This window comes from Argiope bruennichi, chromosome 4 (assembly GCF_947563725.1).
Source record: "Argiope bruennichi chromosome 4, qqArgBrue1.1, whole genome shotgun sequence".
NCBI classification, from domain to species: Eukaryota; Metazoa; Arthropoda; class Arachnida; order Araneae; family Araneidae; genus Argiope; species Argiope bruennichi.
The window spans coordinates 88354761-88373470 of record NC_079154.1 but is presented as its reverse complement, the minus strand read 5'-3'; the positions used below and the strand labels follow the sequence as shown (position 1 = coordinate 88373470).

At 28.5% G+C, this 18710-nt stretch overlaps 1 protein-coding gene across 1 annotated transcript in view; it reads left to right on the top strand.

Annotated features, from left to right (window-relative positions):
• Positions 1–10210: 10210 nt before the first annotated feature.
• The window catches only part of LOC129965757 (F-box/LRR-repeat protein 16-like), a 91485-nt gene continuing 82985 nt past the window's right edge, over positions 10211–18710 (top strand). Inside the window, exon 1 of the mRNA XM_056079912.1 lies at positions 10211–10700. Within this exon, the coding sequence (XP_055935887.1) occupies positions 10326–10700 (375 nt within the window). The 5' untranslated portion in view covers positions 10211–10325. The remainder of the gene's footprint in view (positions 10701–18710) is intronic.

Genomic DNA, 18710 nt, shown 5'->3' with positions numbered 1-18710 from the left:
AGTGAAACTTTATTTCGAGGAGGCATAAAGTTGAACGCAGTTTCCTTAAAATAACTTTTATTGATTATAAAATATAAAGTCAATGTGCTCATTACTGGAGCAATCAAAATAATACGATGAATGTTAAAATCAAAGTTCAAATTAACATTATCATACCTTGGTCAATCGATTTGAACCATTCAACCTATCTGTCTAACATTTAAACGAACTGAAAGAACCATCTTAAAATGGTGAAGCAATAAACCAGTTGCACACAGCTAACTGTTCTTCCGCCTCGACCGAAGAGCTTAAACCACTTCTCACATTGCGTCTAAAAAACACTTACACGAGGCGAGTTTAAATAGTAGCCAAATTTGTATTGCAGTTGCTGCCAACCACAAATCACGAAACTTGCATAAAAAAAATGTTGGATTCGAATCGGTTTGTTTACATGAGATCATGGCGTGGAATCGGAAAAACAGACACCATAAAAATTTGGATCCGAAATAAATTTCTGTATGGATTTTTTCCAAATGTCCAACAATTTATATCTATATATATTGCTTAATTTGTCTGTATTTGACTGATTCAGTTTATCCGTTGAATAATAAATATAAATATATTAATCTATAATTCATATTTGTCATCAATTTTGCTAGCAATGTAGAAAGTGCATGAAACTCATATCTCATATTTATTTTTAAATTTCAAGCCTTCATAAATCTCAGAGTCAGTGGGGGCTCATCAAGTTAGAAGTTAAAAATGCTACAAAAATGCTTTATCAAACAATTGGCATTTTTAAAAAATGATTATTTATACATAAATAAACTGAAGCTTTTGATCAAATTCTCATATGAAATTAGTTACATTTCAGATATATTAAAAAGTCGGTATATGATATGAATTCCTTGTAGTTTCCTCAAAAAAAATCATGTGAATGTTGAAGAGATATCTCCAGAAAAAAATATCTTCCCGTTCCACACAATTCTATATTTCCCCAAGCAGCTCAATAATACTTGTCCAAAAATGAATATGAAATAAAATGCGCAATAAAGAATATATAACTTCCATAGTTTTTTACATGTAATAATTAATAATACACTGGTGTTCAAAACTTGAGCAATAGGTGCTTTTTTTGCTATAATTCCCCGAGAAATCATCTGAAAGACATGAAATTCAGAAATGAGAGACAGCATTTTGTACTTAAACGATGGCGAAAGCATAGTTGCGCAAAAATGAATGCAATGCAAGAAAAAAGGCTTTATTGAACTCACAGTACTGCTACACATGATTGTCTGTCCAAAAGGAAGAACAACAAGCAGTATGGAATATCCTTAATATGGAATATGCTCTCCCCTTATTGCAATGGTTGCTTCGCACCGTCTTTCCATACTCAGCACCAGATTGTCCAACAGTTCTTAAGAGTGCCCATTCCTCAATCAGAATCTGTTTCAGTTGTTGGAAGGATGTAATCGTGCCCCAAGGCGTCTCCCCAAAGCATTCCACACATGTTCTATGGGATTTAAATCAGGAGAGAATGCTGGCCAATCCATTCGAGTGATATCTTCACTTTCCAGTAGCTGATGAACATCAACAGTCAAGTATAACCGTGCATTGTCGTCCATAAAAACGAAGTCTGGTCTTATAGCACCTCGGAACAGACGCACATGGGGAAGGATCACCTCCTTACAAGAGCGATCTTCAGTTACAGATTCTCTGTTGAAAACGTGCAGCTTAGTCCGCCCGCTCAGCATTATGCCTTCCCGATGACAACTCCAGGACCACCCTAGCGGTCTCTTTCCATGATGTTATTGGGAAGAAACCATGTCCCGACCTTTTTCTAAATCAACTGGCATTGAGAATCACTTGTGGCACTGAAACGACTCTCAGCCGTAAAGAGGACACGATTCCATTGAAGAGATGTCCGTTTTTGCGCTCCTTACACCACTCTAAACGGTGCCACCGATTGCCAACTTTTAACGGGATGCAGCGTTCAGGACGGTAGGCGAATAGGCTACCTTCGTGGAGGTATCTGGCGACAGTAAACCGCGACACTTGTTGCCATGTTGCTGTACACTGTAGCAGTAGCTGAGCAGTAGCGCTTGCTAACTGGTATCAGTCTCTTTTCGCCTGCAGGACGATATATCAGTCATCCACTGCAGTTGTTTTTCTAGGGCAGCCACCAATAACCTTTCTAACAACTATACTTATGGTGTTTGAAATTTTTTTCAAGAGCGCGAAACAACACTTTTATTTATTTCGAACTCATCAGCTACATTGGTCAAACTGCGCTCCTTCTCCGGCCTTCCGATCAGTTTTCCACATGTGAAGTCGTCCAGGTGATTTTTCTAGCCATATTTCACGAATGAACTCACTTGCGCTTGCAGCGAATGTCTTTAATTGCACCTACGTCTTTCCTTTCCTTGTAGTCTTGAGCTGCGTGCACCGACTGTAAGCGTTTTGCGTACACTCATATCACCTATGATGTTTTGTTCTTGACATTTGCATACGCATCACTTTTCTACTGAATTGTGTGTTCATTGTACTGATAGCAAGAACTCCTTTTCTGCAATTTCATAGCTACCTGCTTAAAATTTACATTGTTGCTTAAGTTTTGCACTCCAGTGTAATTAATCCTTCCAAAAGACTTCCTTCTTAAAAACATTTTAGAAAATTTCACGATATTTTTTTAAAACCAGAGTAACCTGTAACAAAAGAAAAAGTATATTCAATTAAGCAGAAGAGCTTTTGATAAAACAAAAAACCAAAATTCAAACATCCCATAAGAGAGATAGGGAGAAAAAAAGTCAATAAAATTCAAGAGAATAAACGCGAACTTTGGAGGAGAGGGGGGGGGGGTAAGCGCTTTAAGCCGGGTTTTCTAAATTTAATAGGAAAAGGATTGCTTTTTTCTTCAAATCTATCCAGCAAATGTGTGATCAGAAGGTTTTTTTGAACTGCTCAATGAATCACCACGATCTGGGTTCATCTTGCTTGCTGGGTCATTTTGCGTTTTATTTCACGTTTTTTTTTTTTTTTCCAGATTTTTAGAAGGATAAAATAATTAAAGAATACTGAAACCTCAAAAGGAAAAAGTAAGAAAAGATAAAAGAAGAAAATTTTACTTCTAAAAATAAGTTCAAATGATGCTGCAACTTTGCAGCCCCGATGAAACGAGCCACCACTACTCAAAGCATTTATTATTTACATTCTATATTTCTTGTATGAATTTCTATGAATATTAATTTATATATATGAATTTCTGAAAATTTAAACTTTATTAGAATTAGAAACAAATTAGAATATGTAAATAAAAAAGAACTTGCTGTATTGTAAACAGTTTTTTTAACCTGCCTTAAAAAGTTTTAATACATTTTTAACCTACATTAAATTAAAAAAAATTGAAACAATTTGTTCTTTAAATTTTTCCCGAATATTTATTGTAATGAACTCGCAAAAAATTAAATATAAGCAATCGAAAACAAAAAATTACTTTACTTAATTCTTCTTAGAACTAATCACTGTTATGGTCTACTGTAAAATGCAAAAAACAAGGATTGATTATAAAAATTCTACTGGGGATTCTCCTATTTTCCATGACGAATGAAATTTTTAAATTAATTGGAGAGGGAATCGGGCTGCCAAATGGTATTGATGTTGAGATGTAAAAATAATTAAAATCGAATGATGGTTCGTAATCTTTAAACCTTTATTTAGCACTGTTGCACAGAAAAAACGTATTTTCTTAGTTCTTATAAAAGTTCTCCAATTCAAATTCTTTATATGGTTGTTGTAAGCATGACTTCGTACACAGATTTCTAGATGATAAAATAAATTAATTGAAATAAATTTCGAAGAATTAATTAATTAATTAAAAAGGTTTTTAATAGAATGTATTAAATATCATATCCTTTCATAATCTTATCCTTCTTACTTACTATGAGCATCCAAAAAAATTTTACAATATTTCTCCATTTGTCATTAAAGGTCAAAAATAATAAATACTAAACGATAGAAACTGTTATACCATGTACGTATTTAACTTTTTGTAAACGTTGAATAAAAGAGAGAGCACCCATTAAAAAAATCATCCTTACTTATTTGACGAATCTCTGCAATTCACATCTGCTTAAATTCTAATTCCGATTATAGTATTTACTCCAACAACAGAGCAAGCCAGGAAATTTGGATAGAGTATTCATGTTGGTTAGATCCAAAAGGAGCAGGGGAAAATGATGCCACTAAATTAATAATTCTCATGAGAAAATTCAAAAATTTAACAGTGGAAAAATAATTTAACTTAAATAATAACCTTAAATTAAAATTTCAAAACATATGTTAAAGAATTTTATGAGGAAATAATGTTCAACTTTATCTAATAAAATATCGTTTGCTATTTGAATTAAAATAATTTGTTTAGTATTACTTAATCTAAAGTAGTGTTTTTAAAAATTGTAATAGATTTGGTTAATTTCTGTTAAATTAATTCTGATTAATTTTTATTTTTTTAAGTTAGTTGACAAACAAAAAAAGCTATGATATTTTTTATATTCAAAGAAATGCACAAATTTTTAAATATTCTTGAAATTAAAAGAGAATCATGTTTGAAGTGAAAAATGGAAATAGAATATTTTGTATTTATTTGATACCTACAGATGGAATTTAAGCCTTTTTAAAACGATTTCTATAAATAATTTCTTAAAAGCAAATACAGAATAAATAACTAAGAAGAATAATTTCAGAATAATAACAGCTTATTATTTTGAAATGAGAATTATCGTCTGCTCCTTTTGAATTTATTCTTCTTTCAAAATGCAAACAAGCTGTGGATTGAAGAATATGTTTTTGTTTTGTTTTCCGAGGAGAAATGTTCTTATTCCATCATTTATTGTGGTATTCGTATGAATTTCGATTATTGTTAACCCGGCAAAAGCTAAGAACTACGATTCTGGAGCATACGCCGGAGAACACAGCTTCATTCCTTCCTTCCATTCCATCATTCAAAACGTTGTGAAACAGTTAATACTAAAATTTCAAGTTCAAAATAAGTAACATAATTAATCGGAAAAGAAACAAATTGTCTGCCATTACTTTTACATGGACAGAAGCATCCAAAGTAATATCCGAAACAGGTACGTACTATTTCTAATATTTCTGAAGTGAAATTTCTGGTAATAATAGAAAATCCACTTACACAATAATTGATTGCTATATCCGTAAATTCATTTGTTGTGACAATATATAATATAATACACCAAGCTTTGTAATTTAAAAAAGCTAAATAATAATAATAATGTTCATTAGCTTTTGCCAAGACATATGACTTAACGTAGAACAGATGATTGCTTCCTTTATAGACTATAGTGTCTTTGGAAATTTTATGAAAAGCCCTTTTAACACGAAAACCAGGATGCAAACTTTAAAAAAAAATGTTATCAGATCAAACATTTGAAAAAAACTGTCTTTACATTTTACATCTTAATTAAATGGCCCCAAAATCCTTCTAAAAATAATTAAGCCCCTTCTATAAAAGGAGGTTTTACTGTATAAAAACATTTTTATTTGTGTAAACAATGTAAGGTGTTTTCGCTCTATCACTTATTCATTCATTTCCTGCTTAATTATACGTTTAGGGAAGCTCTTTCTTATTCGCTTCTAAATCTGATTAAAACAAATCAAATAAAGAATTCCAACTAATCTTTCTTGATTCAATACACTAATTACATAATAAATCATTGATGAGAAGACGTAGGGACTTATACAAACTTCACAGAATAGTAAAGAATTGCTGACGAACCATTTCCTCACACTTCTTTGTTTCATTGCTTTCTGTTTTCTGTAAAATTTTTTGATGATTTAAATTAATTGTAGAATAACGTAAATAAAGTAAATATAAAAATTAAATCGATTTGAAATGCAAAAAATGACTTTTGCATTAATAATAAGTCATTTTATTAATTAAATGATCAATTTTATTAATAAAATGGTCATTTTATTCAGAAAAATAAGAAGTCTTATCCAAGTCTGGAAATCCAAAATATTGCTAAATAAGCAATGAAAGCTTTTGTGTTTTATTAGTTTCATACATATTATTATTATACTTTATATTAACATCTTTTTATTACAGTTACGTTTTTTTTTAAAAATTTATTTTATATAGGTATATAAATCAGCAATTTTCCACACTCTATCTTTAAAAAAATTGTTTTAAAACGAAATTTGGCTGCAGAACATGATTATGCAAAGTTTGAAATACTACAGACACATTAGCTAAGTTTGATTGTATTTTTAAAAGCAATTCTGTTGAAGCTTGTATCACTAACAATATGTTCAAAGTAGGAACAGAGAACAATGATTCATTTCCTCGAATTAAAATTTTTTGTATTAGTAGAGATTACAGTTTTTCATCAAATATAGCTTTCCATCATATTTAGGCTTTCTATCAAATATGGAGGAAGTATTTTAACCGCGCAGCATCTACCCTTCAAAAATAAATTGGGCAGGCTCCGTTTTTCTACAGAATAGAACTTCGAGATGCGGTTCAACAATGGTCAGTCTCCATATCAAACGTTTCTTCTCCAAAGAATACACAAACTTATAGACCACTAAATTAAATATATAATAAAGATAGAGAATGACAATAAATAACATCTAAATTTGTTCACCTGCTGTTCAAAATTAAAGTAGATAACTTTTGACTTTCTATCGCATAAAATGTGAATGCTGAATCAAACATAGTGAAAAATAGAGGAAGAAGACATAAAATAATATACAGCATGAAAAAAATTCGAAGAATTAAAATATTTATCTTATCTAGATCCTCTACTTCTTGCTTATTTATACATGACCGTTTATAATCCAAATTTCTAAAAAGGAAGAAACTGTACTTTTGGATTACTTTTAATATTATATGATAATTTATATTTCTATTTTAATTATAAACTTAGGTATCCTATTCTACGTAATAACTATTCTGCTTCGGCTTTCACTATCAATAAAAAGTAAAAGAAGGAAAGTTAATTAAACAAAAGAAAAATTATAATTGAATGCAAAATGATGATTGGTACAAGGAAAGATGGATTGAAAAGGGACTCAATCTCATTCTTGTGAGTATTGAAATTTTGGAGTTGAAAGCTATTGCCCTTATTTTGTAACGACACTGTTTCTTCAAGTCTTTTATTAGATACTTTCACAAGGCATCTAATATTAAATAGACTTAGCCAATCTTCTTCAGTTGTTTTTTTCTTCATCTTGGCAGATTCAATTTTACATGTCAAATTTTATTATTAGACATTGTAAATTTTTAAGCCAGCGTTCGAATTCTTTCCATAAATCTCTTTTGCTATTTTGTTTATATATTATTCTAAAAAGTGTTCTTCTTTTCAAGAAAAATACTTTTTAGTGTAGTGCCGAACATCACATTTGAATTTCTATTCCTCCAATTTCATAAAGGCAATGAAATGCCAAATTAATGTTGTAGATTTAATATCAAAACAGTTTTGAATAGCTTTCTAGTTGAAATTTTCTCTTCTTCTTCAATGCGCACAGATTTATTTGTGTATTTTCTTATTTTAGGAATAATATTTTCATGTTTTTCTTTCTTTTGTCCCGTGCCTTAGTATTAAAAGTTTAAAAAAAACCTGATAATTACCGTTATATATTTTGAATCAATTATTCATGGTACATGATTTTTATGATCTATGATATTAAACACAATAATATGCAATTCTAAAACGGAGTAATGTTTACATATTACAAGCAACATGTGTGCTTATTTACTAAATTATAATCTAGAAATCGAAATGCAGTGAAAATTGTCACACGCCTCTTGAAATTTATTAATAAATAAATATAATTCTTCAAAGATTCTATTTATTAAATGAAAAAATTTCATAATTGTATTCAGAAACAAGACCTGGATCATAAACAACAACAGGTTTTAATAAAATAGTAAGTGTTGTTAGAAATAGTTCAACTGTTTGCTACAAGGTGGCAGTTCCTTCCGTGATCAAAGGCATATATTGTACTATCGTTCCTATACATTAATTGTACAGTAAATCAATGTAAAACTTTTTCAACATATCATATTGATAATTTTCAGTTATGAAAATAGCCATTATCGCCTTATCAAAAATGCGATTTTTAAAAATTGATATAATAACATTCATTTTATTGTCAGTCATTAGAAAGCCTTTTATACCGTGACAATCAATATAGGTAAGAGACGTAATTCTTCTGAAATTTGCAATAATAATTAGAAAGTCAATTAAAATCATTTATGTAAAATAATTAAAATTTTGAGGATTCGAAATGCCGATGATTACATTATTTTAATTATCAAATAACTTTATCAACAATTTTAAAATTTAAATAAATAAGTGTGTTTGAAAAAATGATTATTATTTATTATATTAGGTATTAGTGATCTACATCTTTAACCTTGCTGAAACAGCTCACTTTTTGAAATGTCGGAATAACTTAATAAACATTACAACGTAAGCCATTTAGGTGCACTTTAATATAGACTGCGGTGGAAAGTTATTTCCTTTTCGCCTGTAAGAAGAATATTGGATTTTAAAATCGTTTTATTATGCAGAAAAAATCACATGACAATGTGAACTGAATCAACAGTTAAAACACGTGAACAAAACTAAATCCTCCAATCATTCCAATTTAATTCCTTCCAATCTTATTTATTGTTTGTCACGAAGTATAAATGAGTCCTACAACATACATACATCTGAGGTGCATCAGTATTTTATTTATATATTCATTGCAACTGACACTGAGAATCTGTTTGAAACATATTTTCTGTATTTCGACTTTTATATGCTTGTTCTATTTTTCAAACTGCTAATTCAATTGCCTCCTGTTATTTGTTCAATAAGGGATATATGTTAAGATTATCTTTTTTGTTTGGTGTAAATTTATGGTGAAAGAAAGATGACGGAAATACAGTTAAACTGAAACGTTTTCAAATATTTTATTATATCTAATTTAAGCAGCAATATATCAAAGTTATAACTCTAACCTTTCACATTTAATTCGAGAAGTTATTCATTCATGATTAAATTATAAAAAGACATATTTATTACAGCAATATACAAAACCAGCTGTGGATATTAAATAAAATAAAATTTCTTTATAAGAAATTGTGTTCAATATTAAAACAATATCCGTAAACTGTGAATAAATATTTTATTTCTGCGATAAAAATTAAAAATGTTGTAATAAAAAAAATCAAAATGCTGTAACAGTACACTGTTTAAAGTTTTTAATTTGTACACAGTTCAAATTAAACATTTCGTTCAACCAACATAGTAGTGAAAGAAATGCTGAAAACTTTTCAAGTGGTCGTTTATAACTAACATATTTAAAGATTGTCTTTATTATGTTGACATTTCTGCACATACGATTCCAATTATTTAACTAACATAATATGAAATCTAAGAAATATAAGACACGGTGTACATTTTTTATTCTTTCCAAATAATGTGGGGTACATATTTTGCATATTTTTGCTCTAAAGACAATTGTTATTCTTCCAAAATTACAGTCTTGAGAAACGTATTAAATTCTTAATTTAATACATTTTAATTAAAAATTATGTTAAGAAAAAAAAGAAAAGGAAAATTTTATTTTCCTTAAGAAAATAATAATAAGAATTCCTTAAAGAAATTTTATTTTCTATTTATCGTTCTTTTTTTTTTTCATGTAAAAAATTTGTCATATTGAACAACTTTTTAAACGTATATATGTAAAAATCACTGTAAATTAGTGTAAAGAATGTCTTAAAGGGTTCTTTGATATGGGTGTATATCTCATATGAGTATTAAAAATCAATTTAGAATCACCATTTTATAACGAATCCAATGAATTAAAAATTTGAAGTGTTTAATTAAAATTTCTCATTAAAAAACACTTTTCTTTTTTCTTCAATTAAAAATGAAACAAAAAAATTTCAAGCATTGCTTAATTTATACAAAACTAATCTGAAATATTCAAAAGCATAATTAATACAAGTATGCGTCTTTGCGAATTACGTGATTAAACTTCAATGTATGCCGGTAAATAATTTTACATTCACTTTCCCCACTTCCTGATAAAGTAAAAATTATCATGACATTTCAACTTATTGCGTAATTTAACAACGATCCCCACTAACAGCGATGAGCGGCGACATTCGCCAAATCCAACTTGATCGCCAAATGCCACTCGCTCATAGCAAACCCCATCCTTTCAAGCAGCAGACGCATGGTGGCTTTTCCTCCACACACAGCGAACCTTCGCGCAGTGAAGCCAACCCAGCAGGCGCTACCTGTGCTCAGCGACTCAGGCGATGTGAGATGGGGGAGCCGTCATGGTGCGGACTGTGTAGGTGTCCCCCCACAGTCCTATGGGCCATGAGCGGTGGGGCAGCAGAGGTCAGCTTCACGAAGCGGGCAGCGCAAGAATTGAGCCGCTGTTTCAACGGCCTGAATGTCCGATCGGCCGCCAAGAACCAGGGCACGACGGCCGCGGCTTTCTACCCGGGCAACGAGACTCAGCACTTGCTGCAGTGTCGGGGAGCCCGGATTCGGACCGCGGTCCACAACAAATTCAAGGAGCGCTTGGACATAGTGCCCCATGCGAGAACTCTGACAGAATTGTGGCTCGAACCCGCCTTTCTGACGAAGCTTTTCAAGTACGTGAATCCGAAGGAACGTTCCGTGTTGGCTCAGGTAAGCCGTTCTCAAATGTACTTGCAGGAATGCTTAGTTGAGAAAAAAAAGCAGTTTATGATTATAATTCTCACTGTTTTAGTACCAAGCCAACTTTTTGCATAAACATTAATTATACCTGTCTTTCCAATTGTTTTTGTTGAATTTTGCTTCGTTCCAACAAATTTCAGAATTTTAAAGTATAATAGAAGATGTATTTTTTTGTTAATTCATATTTTTCTATCTATTTTGAAATATTATTTTTTCGTTTTTGTATTAATACCTTTTTATAATATTTAGAGTTCAATAATTAGTACTTTTTTGCTTTTTTATTTAATTTTTTTCGTTCTCACTTCATACTTCATAGTCTGCATGATATTGCAAGATTAAAATATTTTGTTTTCAAAGTTCTGTTTATGTGTCATTACTAAATAAAACTTTTTGGTTATGTTGCAATAAATGCATTTTTGGATACTCTTTGACATTTGCTATCCATTTCTTATATCTTAATGCAGAAAAGTTTTTGACCAATGCATGCATGTATTTTGGCGACTCGCATCTTTAGTTTCAGTACAATATGAGAATTCACACCCTTTTATATCAAGTTATTGCAAATTCCATTTAACCGCATGTGTCTCTTCACATGAAGGGTCAACATTATATAATGTTATGAAATAACAATATAATATAACATTATAATATAACAAAGTTATAAAGAGAACCAAATCATATTGTTGAATAATTAATCACATTCAACTAATACCCACTTCGTTAATAGTTACTCGCATACAACTAAGCATATAATTGCTCATCAATTATTTATTTTTAGTAATTTATAAAAAAATTATTTTGCACATAGATTTATCGACATCTAGTTATAATATTTACTATAAGAAAATTTAAATATCGAGATGTTAGCATTTGAAGGTTAAAGGTTGCTCTGAAATATCAGGTTGGCATCATTTTTATATGATTTAACAGTTTTTCATCATATTAAAGTGACTTTTTCCTCCAATTCATTTTGATTGAGGGGTTCATAAATTGCATACGTTTGTTTGGAATAATCATAATTTTGTACAAGTTATACTCTGCCGCTGTCACTGTTGAAACAAAGAAAGATTGCCTTTCAATTGATGTCTTTTTGGTCTGGGTCATTATTTTTTGTTATATTCTTACAACATTACTGTTCCTTGATATGTATGTTCACAGCTGTTTCTTGATTGCATTTTTATTATTATACACAACACACGTGCATTTGATAATTGTATTAAAACTATAACTTTGATCATAATAAAATTTACACCAATCAAATTTGATAATGTGATTCTATATCAAATTAAAGTGGCCATTCCGACCAGTTCAATTCTACTGAAAATCTTTTAACTTGAATAAAATAATTTGGAGCTGTTATTTTGCTTAAAATAAAGGAATTTATTGTCTTTAACAAAATATAGGTAAACGGGGTATCATCTCAAACCTTATTATTTTTTTTTTAGTTGATGCGCTTCTGGACTGGGTCTCAATACTTTCCTTAAGAAAATGAGACATATTTTTATTTATAACAAGACAATGGACTGTTGCAATGTATTTTCACTTCATATCATTGCAGTTAATTTTTCTTTGGAGAGATTATGCATAAAGGCTACGGAAGAACTTAACTAAAATATTAACTAAACAGTTTTTAAAGATAAACAGATAAATACAATTTTATTATTTCTATATGACATGTTTAAAATTCTTTCTTCTTCATCGTGTTAACATTAGAGACCAAATATATGAGCTTTTAGTGCAACAAACGTTATTACGAGTATGGTGCTTAGAATAGTTATAAACTCATATTTGGAAGTCAAAGAAAAAAAGAATTTAAAAAGTTTGATGAATTACACAAAAGAGAAAAAAAAGAAATTAGAAAAAGATTGAAATTATGTCTCATTAGCTAGAAGACAGAAAAATATGTTCTTTTAAAGAAACAGGATATTCTACTTATTTAAATTGTACCTTAAAACGTTACAATTGCTAGCGCCATCTCTGTGAAAGAAAAGATATTATTTTAAGTTAAATTTTAAAAATAAAATCGGGTATTTAAATTTTTAATTACAATTATTATAGTATCAACGAAAATTTAAAATAAGGAAATACATGTTAGGAAAAATACATGTTAGAAGAATTATTTTAAAATTTAAATTAACATTTCAAATTAAAGTAGTTTTGAAGCTAGTTTATTCGGACTTCGTTTTTTTACATTAATATGATGAACATTTACTTGCAAGGATCTTTTACAGTTTTATTTCAGGTTATCTTTATCATTAAGCAGAGAAAAAAGAATACCGTTTTTGTATTTTATCTGTATAAAGAATGCTATTCGAAACTTATAAAATTGAAATCTGATATTGAAAATTATTATTAGGAAATGTTGTATACTGTTATTATTATGCAAGTGACTTATTTTGTTTTGTTCCTCTATTCCTTTATTGATTCATAGAAATTTAAAATATGATCACAACTACAAATTAAATTATTAATTTAATCGAATATTTAAGCAGAAAACTAAAACCATCATAAAAAATAAAAAGTAGTTGAGTAAATAGACTATAATAATTTTTCTTTATTGAAAAAAAAAAGTGTATTTTTATTTCGAAATATAGCTATAACTGATAAAAAAATGTTTTGTTTTATTAAGTTTTCTTTCTTGTACACTTAAAATAGAATCGTGTTTTGTGACTATTATTAAGGAATTTACACTAGCGTAATATTCTTTTAAAAATCATTTCTAACATCAAAAGTACAAAAAAATGAACTTAGAATAATGAAAATTTTAATTTAAAATTAGAAAAAAGAAACTGAATACTATATTAATTAATTATATTTATTAACAAATGAATTAAACATTGTTTTGAATCACACAGAATTATTATTAATTATAATTCATATAGAGAGAAATCTGAAGCTCTATCTTTTAAGTAAATAAAGGATGAAATTCAATGCAAAATGATAACAGATAAAGTTCAAAACCTTTCACCATGTTAAGATTAAAGTTGATTTTGAAATTTATGCTCTAATTTATTGATTGGTTTAATAAATTTCTAATAATTTGAGAAAATTAATTTAAATACCCTTCGCGATTTGAAGATACCAATAGTCATCACAAAATAAATAAAAAAGAAAAACGGTAAAATATTTTTTTTTAAATTTAATCAATGTAAACGTCAAAACAAAATTTTAACGTGAATACTTTTTATTCGTAATTATCAGGTTACGCAAGAAAGTTCAAAATAAAAAATATCATTTTTTTCTCTTATTGGGAAATGCTAATGCATAACATTTCTAGTAAAATCATCAGACACAAAACAAGATTAAGTTTAAAAGGAATAAAATACATAGTAAAATATGTTCACACAATATTTAAGTTCACCAAAGGGAAACAAAATACATCTGAAAGGTATGATGGGAAATCCCGTTTCCTCTTCCGTTGTTTATTTGATCACTGTTGTTTATTATTTAGTTTGTTTCTTTTTGAAACCAAAACATTTTTATCATCAGTAAACGAGGTACTGTTTTCGGTTACGATTTGGAATGTGAAGAATGCGATTCGGAATCAACACGAAATAATGTGATGATTTTCTATGCGTTGATTATTATTTCTAATTAGTCAATGCTTGTTAAATTGAATGCGCATGTTTCTCTGATCTAGATTGTCTACTCAAATTCTAGACGAGTTTCTTTAAATATTGATAAAAAGAAAATTGCGTGTCATTTTCTTTTCCTTATTTTTAATTCAAGAATATCTTATATGAATAAAACTGCTATATTTTTTTCATTTGAGTTATGTAAAGGGGCGTTATTTTCAAAATTCCTTTTAAAATTTGAATGAAATAATTAAGTGTTATAAGTCTAAATTATATAAAATACTAAACTGATATCATTATATTTTTATTATATTAATATATTATTATTACATTAATTAGATACGATGTAAATGGAAATCATATTTTGAATGAAAATTTAGAATTTTTTTTTGTTTGAATATCTTTTTTAGTAAATCATAAAATCAAAGATTGACAATGAACTGAATTCGTTATTGCTACTAATATAAATTGATGAAATTTGACAATATTTTACAAGCGGAAATTGTTTAATCACTTTTATTAAACTTGGTTTATTTCAAGTTTATTAAAACAGAATTTTCTAATATATTTCTCATTCACTTCCTGATATATGGCAGTTTTTCGGTGATAATATAGTATTTTTATATTTTCATATTTTAATTATTACTTAATAGATTATTTTAATTAAATTTCAGTTACATATCCGTTGCGCAGCTTTGTTATAAATTTGAAAGAAAAAAAAGGAATGTGGTTTTTATTGTACTCACTAGGATGAACTACAAAATAAAAATGGAATTGTTGAAAATAATTAAAATAAAAAAAATGTTTTAACTTCACTAAAAATGCTTTAAAAAATTATTTTTATTAGATTTATTTTGAAACTTGCCTTTACCAAAAATGTGTGCATCATTAATGAACAAATTAATACCATATCGCGCTAATATTCTAAACGAAATTTTACTTCCACTACAATTTTGAATAATCCCTAAAATAAATTTGCCTTTGAAATGGAAGGGCAATTTCGGAGACAATTTGAAAATAATCCACTTAATAGTTTCCCCATATTATGAATTAAAGCTAAATTTCTAGTAAATAAAATTTGAAAATTTTATGATTTGAAATCAAAATATTTATTCATCTATGTATATTTTAAGGATAATTGAAATAGCCAATAATTAGCTTTGCTTTGAAAGATGATTTTTGACAAAATTTCAAAATGATCCGCCTATTAGAGATACCGTTATATGAATTAAAGATAGGGTTGAAATATGTGGAACTGTTCAGAATATTCAACAACTTCGTCCGGAAAAATTGAAACCATCGAGGTGCTGCGGGGGCGGATGAAAGAATGTTGAGTGTGTATCGTCTACAGCCAAGATTATCACATCATCAAGCTGATTTTGAAATAAGAATTCCAAAGGACCCATCTTGTTTTTAAAATGATTTACAGAGCTCGTTTATTTAAGATACATAACATCATTAATATACGTTCACAATTAAGATAATTTAGATCGGAGAATTCGGTTTTAACTAATAAGATTAGCTGGGATAATTGGGACTTTTTTTTTATTTTACAATGATTGCAATGAGATGGGGAAAAGTTCAATATTTGGGAACGCATAATCATAGTCTGCAAGGTTCATGTCCTTTGTCTTTTTTTTCAAATCAATTCTTTTAATCAAGTAAATGATTAATCAATTTACTTCATTAATTGATTAATCATTCATATTTACAGAAATTTTCTTATTTAACGCTATGTGTTCCCAATAACTCCAGAGATTATGAGAGGGAGTTAGGAACAATGATTTTGTCTTTTGATCATAGAAATTAACTGCTTTGAAGAAAATATATTTGGAATTATGAGAAATTATTGTAAAATTTTTATGTATGTATGTTACTGCATATTCCTAAATACCTCATAAAAATATGTTTTTAAATAACTTTTTTTAAGCAAAGCTATATTCTGTTTTATATGGTATCATGTATAATCTGTACTAACTATTCAATGTCTTCAATTTGAAGAAATATGGGATAAATTTTATTGGAAAAAATCGTGAAACATACTTTTATTTAAACAGAATAGACTGAATATTATAACACAGGAGCAGGAAATATCTAAGATTTTGAAATACAGCCTGTTTACTGATTTATATATATATAAATCTAAATTAAATCCTAATTAATTTCCTAATTTTTATTTTTATTTAATCCATATTAACTTAATTCTAAAATGTCCTCTTATTTCCTGATCCAGTTCCACCTCCTTTTTCATTTAATTAATGCTACAAAAGCTCTGTAAAAATGCTTAATTCAGCGATTCTCACACTCCGAGTAAAGGGATAAAAATTTGTCGATCTAAACAAATTCTTTAAAAAGATTTCGATAATTCCCTTACCTAAATCGATATGTATATAGAAATCCCTATCCGAATCTCACTGTATATAATCATGGGGATAAATATTTAGTGGCTCTTTACTCTTTATTCGTTCTTGTGTCACGCTGTGGATGGACGTGCTTCGTCGCGTCATGCTTCTGGATAAGTTATGCTTCCGGGGAAGGAATAAAAAGAAGTTTAAAAATTCAAAGTATTTTCTCTGACTTAGGCCACGAAACTATTTCAAAAGTAATGTAAAAATATGTGTTTTACATTTTATATAAAAAAAGGTAAAAATTGAACGTATAAAAAGTTAGAATTTGTAACTTTTTCATAAATACATTTATTGAATCAAACAAGTTTTTAAAAAATTCTTCCCCTTGTTTAAAGGATTTTTCCAATTGGAACTATACGCCTATCTCTAAAAATTTAGAAATTAGCTATTGGCACACGTTAAGAGCTGATGCCCTCCCTATACATAGCGGAACTCTATAAATAAAATAAAGAATATATTACACAATGCAAATAAAATAACTCAATCGCTTCCTTGAAAAAGAAATATTAATCTCACTTGAAACTTTGAAACAATCGAAACGATATTACTTCCGCTTTCTAATTTTGAAATATGAGAGCAAACATTTTCACAAACTTATAAACGCTACCAGCGAAAAGAAGGCAGTTATATACTCGTAATTAACTATGCAAAGGCCTCACTCACGAATTTCTATTGCACTGTTTCAAGTCGCATAAAAAAAAGTTTGAGGAGATATTAATATGTTCGTAGTTTTTTTCCTTTTTAACACAATTGAATTTTTAATTTATATAAGTAAGCATGAAAATTTTTGTTGAAATATTATTATTTCTTTATTCCACTTAATTGTTGAATATCATTCTAATTATTTAATTTAAAATTAATTAGAATATTAAAAATAAAATTATTTTTGTGCAGAATTTGTAATTTGAAATCCTAATATGTGATGAACATCACAATTATTAACTTTCTATTTTTAATATCTAGAGTATTACTTTTTAATATTTATATATTCTATTTTAAATTCTCTTATTCCGATTTATATAATATTTATTTAGCTTTTATTTATTTTTTTATCGCGGCATAAAAAAATTTTATTTAATGATTTTATAGATATTAAGTCAATGTCTTTAATTTTATAATAATAAATTTATTTGATTAATTCTTTATAAACTCTAATTAATGTGTGTTCAGAAAATTTAATTCCGAAGTGAAAGGCTACAATCGGTAGCGAATGAAGTTCACAGTACTGCTCTGTGTCCTTAACTGCAATTAAATAGCCCAGAAATGATAATAATACATGCTCAGGCTGATTAAAAATCACTTAAGCATACTTAAAGGATTGGTCAAGATACAGAAGTAACTGACATTTTTTTATAATAAAACAGGGGGTTGCAAAAACACAGACGACTGATACACGGGTCTGTGAATTAAGTAAAAGAAAATGATTAAATGCAGAACCCAAATTTAATGGAATAAATATTCGTAATAATACAACAACAACAACATTTGAAGCGTGTATTGCCGTAGAGAGAAAATTCTTTAAACATTTATTTTAAATATTTCAAAAGTTTGTTGTATATTGTGTCCTACTTGCAATCTCCTGATTATGGTGTTTATAACATGTAATGATATTATTCATAACTGTATTGTTGTGCTGTTGTAAATTTGCATCTCATTAAATTACGTTTAATATTTATTTTTGTTCCTTTTTATTTCATTTTATTTATTGCCAAAAGACCCATTGGCGTTTACATGCCCAATGTACCAAAATACAGATGAATTGCTTCTATATGTCTGATTTGCTTTTAAAATTTATTTGAAGACTTTTGTATCACTTCGTATTTACTGGGTGTCCCCAAAAACGACTGATGGATTTTTGAAATCAATAAAAAGGAAAGGATTGTGAAGAAATGTATTGTTTACTGCCTTACACTTGGGAAATCAAATAATTTTACTCCACTAAATTTCAAAATTAATTAACATTGTCACCGAGAGGTGGCGCTGCAAAATAGAAAAAA